General features: G+C 44.6%; 1 protein-coding gene across 1 annotated transcript; it reads left to right on the forward strand.

Moving 5' to 3' along the window:
* The first annotated feature begins 698 nt into the window (after positions 1–698).
* LOC125534004 (transcription factor MYB93-like) lies at positions 699–2,024 on the forward strand. The gene is made up of 2 exons (XM_048697312.1): positions 699–1,048; positions 1,218–2,024. The coding sequence occupies exons 1-2, from the start codon at positions 777–779 to the stop codon at positions 1,906–1,908; spliced, it is 963 nt and encodes a 320-aa protein (XP_048553269.1). The 5' UTR covers positions 699–776; the 3' UTR covers positions 1,909–2,024.
* The last annotated feature ends 5,062 nt before the right edge of the window (positions 2,025–7,086 follow it).

Consider the following 7,086-nt stretch of genomic DNA (forward strand, 5'->3'; position numbering starts at 1 on the left):
CACGAGTATTTTAATCGGATTCTTCACCGAATTCACGACCCAAATCATCTGGCGAAACCTCGATCAAGCCGCCAGCAGGATAGGTAAAGAAAATACTATAGTATAGTAGTAGGATGGTAATCGTAGGCTATTATTTTCCTGAATCGTAGGTAAAGAAAACATGGACGTAACGTAATTTGAAACATTATTCAGCGGTGAGATCAGCGTGTCGATCAGCATCTCCAAGGAAGGAGACGAGGAAGGTTCCTCACTCGTCCCTGCCACTACCTGACGTGCTTAACCAGATCCTGAATTACAGGTGCTACACTACACAGAGCGCTCTCATAACGAATTTTCTATACAGCAGCCTGCCACTTGTTGGGAGTGTTCACTTCATTCTTCCTTGTTGCGTGCCTTGCGACATGCAGCGCATGCAGGATATATCTGATCTTACGTGGCCAGATCTCCGGACAACTGCCCTCCTTGACTTACATCGTACACACGCCTTTTGTTTACAGTATCCGACATAGACAAACTGTGCAACACTAGTCGCCACGACGGCAGAATGGAAGGAAAATTCGTAGCTTCCGCGGCACCTCTCGCTCGTGCCCTGTCAATCTGTCATGGAGTACGACCATGGACTGGCCGTGTCCTCTACTCCTCTATATATACGTGGCCAAGGGAAGACACGAACATAGTTTCTGAGTTCTGACTTCTGGCTACTACATCCTCCATCACAGCCACCAGTCGATCCTAGGTAACTAGCTAGCAGAGCTTGTATCTAGAAAATCGATCTGATGGGGAGGTCGCCGTGCTGCTGCCGCGACGCCGACGTGAAGAAGGGACCATGGACGGAGGAGGAAGACAAGACGCTGGTGGAGCACATCCAGAAGCGCGGCGGGGACGTCGGCAGCTGGCGCCGCCTGCCCAAGGCCGCCGGCCTCAACCGCTGCGGCAAGAGCTGCCGCCTCCGCTGGACCAACTACCTCCGCCCCGACATCAAGCGCGGCAACTTCACTGACGAAGAGGAGCGCCTCATCATCACCCTACACGCCGGCCTTGGCAACAAGTACGTACCTAGTCCACGTCCAAATTAATCCAACTACTCCACACACCATCACTCGCACAACAGCTTAGCCGCCATGCACTGTCAATTTCTTCACCGTTGGCTTTTGTATAATAGTTGTTAGTCTTGAAGCGACACTGACATGCATGGATAATTTTTCGGTGGATATTAGGTGGGCAACGATCGCGACGCACCTGGAGGGCCGGACGGATAACGAGATCAAGAACTACTGGAACACGCACATCCGCAAGAAGCTCCTACGCATGGGCGTCGACCCAGTGACGCATCAGCAGCTGCCACCCGGCCAGAGTCACCACCACCTCAACGCCACCTCCATCGCCCACCACCCCGGGGCGCTCCTCTGGGCTGCGGCGGCTACAAGCCTCGGCAGCTTGGACACCGGCGCCCTTATGCAGGCGCAACTTCTACAACAGCTCCTCCAGGTCATCGGATCCAACAATGGCGCCAGCGGCCTCATCGCCAACCTAGCTGCAGCAAACGCAATGCTAAACTCAAGCGGTAGCATGGTTCCGAACCTCTTGCAGGAGCAGGACCAGATGAACTGCCTGCAGCCGGGTTACCTCTGCAACACCTCCAATTTTGCAGAGCAGCACGTGCCGCAACAGCAGCTGACCAACGACACGTCTCCGGGAACGAGCTCCTTTGCAGCAGCTAAACAGGCTGACCAGCTCTGCTGTACTGCAACTTCATTTGCATCGCATGATGTTGCACCCGTGGGTAACTGGTCGCCCGCGCAGGAGTTTGGTGGCTTGCTGGAGCCCATGATGGAGCTGCCCGATCTGTGCTCTCTAGAGAGTGATTCTTTCTGGAAGGACATACTGGAGGACAGCTACCGTTTGTAGATTCCTCCTTCCGGCTGAAACAAGTGTGTTGTGTATAATAGTTTTGTACAGCGTTAGATCCATCATAGAGGTGTAGATGGGATGATAAAACATGCATTGATTTGTTTGTGTGTTCATTGTGCTTCTTCCAGTATATTGGTCAGTGAAGTTGAAGGTTGTCCATTGCTGATTTAATGTGACTCAGTGCTCCTTATCAGTTAAGATGTTGCCAATAAGATGGCAGACAACCGAAACAATTTTGTCGCAATGACTGTGGTGCTTATTAGATAGAATTTGGTTAAGGTTGGAGCTTAGTAATAGATGCTTCAATGAAATATTATACTGGCTTACACATCCCATGTTAGCTAATAAACGAATGGACCTAAGGTGTCCTAAAAAGCTAGTAGATTTCATTTTCAATGTTTTTTGAAGGAACCGGCAGGAAAACTATCTTTTCATTTTTTCTCAACCAAAGATGAATTTTATTGGCTCAAAATGAAGCATAAAAAAATACATAACATAATGAGGATATACTCGGCCTCTGCATAGTTAGGATACACACAGCAACGCCAACTCACACATGCAAAAACCGGACGACAACTAACAAAGTCATAAAAGACCACAACTTTGCGTAGGCAAGAAAACAAACCAAAACAATCAGATCTGCGGTCGGCAGACTACAATAATGGCCATATCCGCATAAACCATATGATGACACCAAATGGACGACAACGTCATTCAACAACAACACCTTTAAGAAGGGAGCGACACTCAAGCGCCGTCGTCACCAGATCCAACCACAAGGCCAGAATCTAGGTTTTCGCTCTGAAGAATCAATCTGAGCATATTCAAGCAATGCCTTCAACAAGGTATGAACGTACTACGGGAGGGGAGCAGATCCCGCCGCCGCCAACCACCGGCGGGCTTTGCCTGATATGTGCTCTCCGGAGAGTGATTCTTTTTGGAAGGACATACTGGAGGACAACTACCGTTTGTAGATTCCTCCTTCCGGCTGAAACAAATGTGTTGTGTATGATAGTTTTGCATAGTGTTAGATCCATCATAGAGGTGTAGATGGGATGATAAAACATGCATTGATTTGTTTGTGTGTTCATTGTGCTTCTTCGAATATATTGGTCAGTGAAGTTGAAGGTTGTTCATTGCTGATTTAATGTGACTCGTGCTCCTTATCAGTTAAGATGTTCCCACTAAGATGACAGACAACCGAAACAATTTTGTCGCAATGACTGTGGTGCTTATTAGATAAATTTGTTTACGGTTGGAGTTTAGTAATAGATGCTTCAATGAAATGAATTGTTATACTGGCTTACACATCCTATGTTAGCTAATACACTCGAATGGACCTAAGGTGTCATAAAAAGCTAGTAGATTTCATTTTCAAAAAAATTTCAAAGAACTGGCAAGAAAACTATCTTTTCATTTTTCTCGATAAAAACTGAATTTTATTGGCTCAAAATGAAGCATCAAGAAGATACATAACACAATGAGCACATATCTGGCCTCTACATAGCTAGTATGCACACAACAACACCAACTCACACATACAAAAACGGACGGCAACTAGCAAAGTCATAAAAGACCACAACTTTGCGTAGGCGAGAAAAAAAAAATCAAAACAATCAGATCTACGGTCAGCAAAGTACAATATTGGCCATATCCGCATAAACCATCTGATGACACCATATGGACGACGAGGTTATTCAACAACAACGCCTTCAAGAAGGGAGCGACACTCAAGTGTCACCGTCACCAGATCCAACCACAAGGCCAGAATCTAGGTTTTCACCTTGAAGAATCAGTCTGAGCATACCAATGCCTTCAACAAGGTAACAACGTACTATGGGAGGGGGGCAGATCCCGCTGCTGCTGACCACCAGCGGGCTTTGCCTGGAGGCGCTAGCCAACGATGGCGAGGAGAGGGGCACCAACGGGCAGGGGGGGGGGGGGGACTAGGGGTAGGTTCTGCCCAAGCCGCTCCCTAGGAACAGCTCGAGGGCTTCTTCCAATTGGGAAGGAGTTAGTTATATCGTCCCCCTCTCACTATCTTTTCATATGAAGAGAAGGAGGGTTCATGTACAGAGGTGGAAAGTTTTTGTAGAGAACTAGCTGAAACTCGACGTTTTCAACAATGTATACGCCTTCCATACAATTTTATGTAAATATATTTGTAGGCAATGGTTTTAAGAAGTTATTTAGATTAAATAGTGATACGTCTCCAACGTATCTACTTTTCCAAACACTTTTGCCCTCATTTTGGACTCTAACTTGCATGATTTGAATGGAACTAACCCGGACTGACGCTGATTTCAGCAGAATTACCATGGTGTTATTTATGTGCAGGAGCAAATGTTCTCGGAATGACCTGAAACTTCACGGAGCCACTTTTTAGAAAATAAGAAAAATACCTGTAAAAGATGAAGGCCAGGGGGCCCACCACCCTACCTCGTGGGCCCCCTGTTGACTCTCCGACTCCAACTCCAACTCCATATATTGTGTTTTGGGGAGAAAAAAATCAGGGAGAAGAAATCATCGCGTTTTACGATACGAAGCCGCCGCCAAGCCCTAAAACCTCTCGGGAGGGCTGATCTGGAGTCCGTTCGGGGCTCCGGAGAGGGGAATCCGTCGCTATCGTCATCATCAACCATCCTCCATCACCAATTTCATGATGATCACCGCCGTGCGTGAGTAATTCCATCGTAGGCTTGCTGGACGGTGATGGGTTGGATGAGATCTATCATGTAATCGAGTTAGTTTTGTTAGGGTTTGATCCCAAGTGTCCACGATGTTCTGAGATTGATTTTGCCATGACTTTGCTATGCTTAATGCTTGTCACTAGGGCCCGAGCGCCATGAGTTCAGATCTGAACCTATTATGTTTTCATCAATATATGAGTGTTCTTGATCCTATCTTGCAAGTCTATAGTCACCTATTATGTGTTATGATCCGTTAACCCCGAAGTGACAATAATCGGGATACTTACCGGTGATGACCGTAGTTTGAGGAGTTCATGTATTCACTATGTGTTAATGCTTTGTTCCGGTTCTCTATTAAAAGAAGGCCTTAATATCCCTTAGTTTCCGTAAGGACCCCGCTGCCACGGGAGGGTAGGACAAAAGATGTCATGCAAGTTCTTTTCCATAAGTACGTATGACTATATTCGGAATACATGCCTACATTATATCAATGAACTGGAGCTAGTTCTGTGTCACCCTAAGTTATGACTGTTACATGATGAACCGCATCCGGCATAATTCTACATCACCGATCCATTGCCTACGAGCTTTCCATATATTGTTCTTCGCTTATTTACTTTCCCGTTGCTATTGCTATCATCACTACAAAATACCAAAAACATTGCTTTTACTACCGTTACCTTTTGTTATCGTTATCACCACTATCATATTACTTTGCTACTAAACACTTTGCTGCAGATATTAAGTTTCCAGGTGTTGTTGAATTGACAACTCAGCTGCTAATACTTGAGAATATTCTTTGGCTCTCCTTATGTCAAATCAATAAATTTGGGTTGAATACTCTATCCTCGAAAACTGTTGCGATCTCCTATACTTGCGGGTTGTCAAATAGCTAGTGTGGGATAGCAAAACCACCTTTTGAAAAGACTTGTTCTTGGATTAAAATTGGTTCATGATGTTTTTTCCCACCGTAGTTTCCTAAAAAAATTACACTAAGAACCATATATTTTCTAGCAAATTAAGTGACAATTTCGAAGCCAGATCAGCACAAAACCATTTTGAATAGAACCATAGTTAACTATTGGACAATTTTTTTTACTTGGTGGCAACAGTCAGCATGACATGTCGCATCCGGTTGGACAACCACTAAATGTGTTTGGAAACATAATAAAGAAATAATTGTGCTAGATCCGTTCACTCAAGAAAAATTGTGCTAAATCCATTGTAGTGACTTTACACACAAAAAATACTTGAGCATGTTTTCTGTGTCACAAATATTAGATTCGTTTGTTAAACTATTATGTACCCTAGCAGAAAAAATTGATCTACAAAAATAATTACTGAGCATCGACATATGTAGAGGACTAAATTTAGAAAATGTTACAGTCCCAACCAATGTAATAGGAAAGCTCGAGATATTACTTAACATTGGGTGATGCTTCTCGATTACTTGGTCTTGGTCTCCAGGGTGAAAATCCTATGTTTGATCCTACTTGGCTATACCTCGCAATGACGGTGTTCTTTGTGCCGTTATCCCGATGAAGGCATTGCTTAGAATTTACATTGACTTGATCTTCGAGGTGAAAATCCATGATATGTCCTTTCGTGGTTGGATCCGGCAATGGCAGCACTTGTGCGTCGCTCCCTTCTTGAAGGCGTTGCTTTTCCAGAACCTTTTTCGTAGTCTTTATGCTATCAAGAGATGGTTGGTGCTAATGGTCACTGTTGTATATCACCAACTGTTGTTTTCTTTGCTTTGGTTTTCCTTTTCTTTTTCTTCCTCCGCTAAGGCATAGCTTCGGTCTAGTATGGCTTTGCTTCTGCTGGCGTGATTGTGTGTGTGTGTGTGTGTGTGTGTGTGTGTGTGTGTGTGTGCATCGTAGTTAGTATGCAGAGGCAAGGTGTATGCTTATTATGATTGTATTCCTCGATGCTGCATTATGAGTCAATAAAAATGCCCTTTATAAAAAAACAGGCTTGCATTTTATGGACGTAACACCATCAGATAGATGAGCTGCCCTATTTCTTTATGGTGCCTTATTAGTTAGGGTAGGAAGTTGTTTGTGCAGTGTTGAAAGGTGATGGAGCTAACTCAAGCATACAGAGACCGACGCGCGGCCTTCTAGAGCTGAGACGGAAGTCAAAATGAAGGGTTTTACCTCCGATCATGTAACAACATCAAATTAAATCTAATGGCTAGATGTGCTAAGCATAAAGAAGCGATGGCTTGGTGCTCTAGCTGATCGATCCCTACAAGAGCAGCAAAAGAGTCGTTTATAGTTAGGAGTTGGGTAGGTTAAAGGCTTGCCCGATGTTTGAAGCCTTTCTTTTTTCTTTTTTGTGAAACGTTTAAAGCCATTGACTTGTTCCAACAAAAATAAGGGAAGAGAAGAAGGATCGCTGTGAGTGACCAATGATTATCGTTGGGTTATTCTGATCTTACACCTTTAAGGAAGTCATTTGTGTCATTTCAATGGATAATGAC

Source organism: Triticum urartu, chromosome 2 (genome assembly GCF_003073215.2).
Source record: "Triticum urartu cultivar G1812 chromosome 2, Tu2.1, whole genome shotgun sequence".
In the NCBI taxonomy this organism is placed as follows: Eukaryota; Viridiplantae; Streptophyta; class Magnoliopsida; order Poales; family Poaceae; genus Triticum; species Triticum urartu.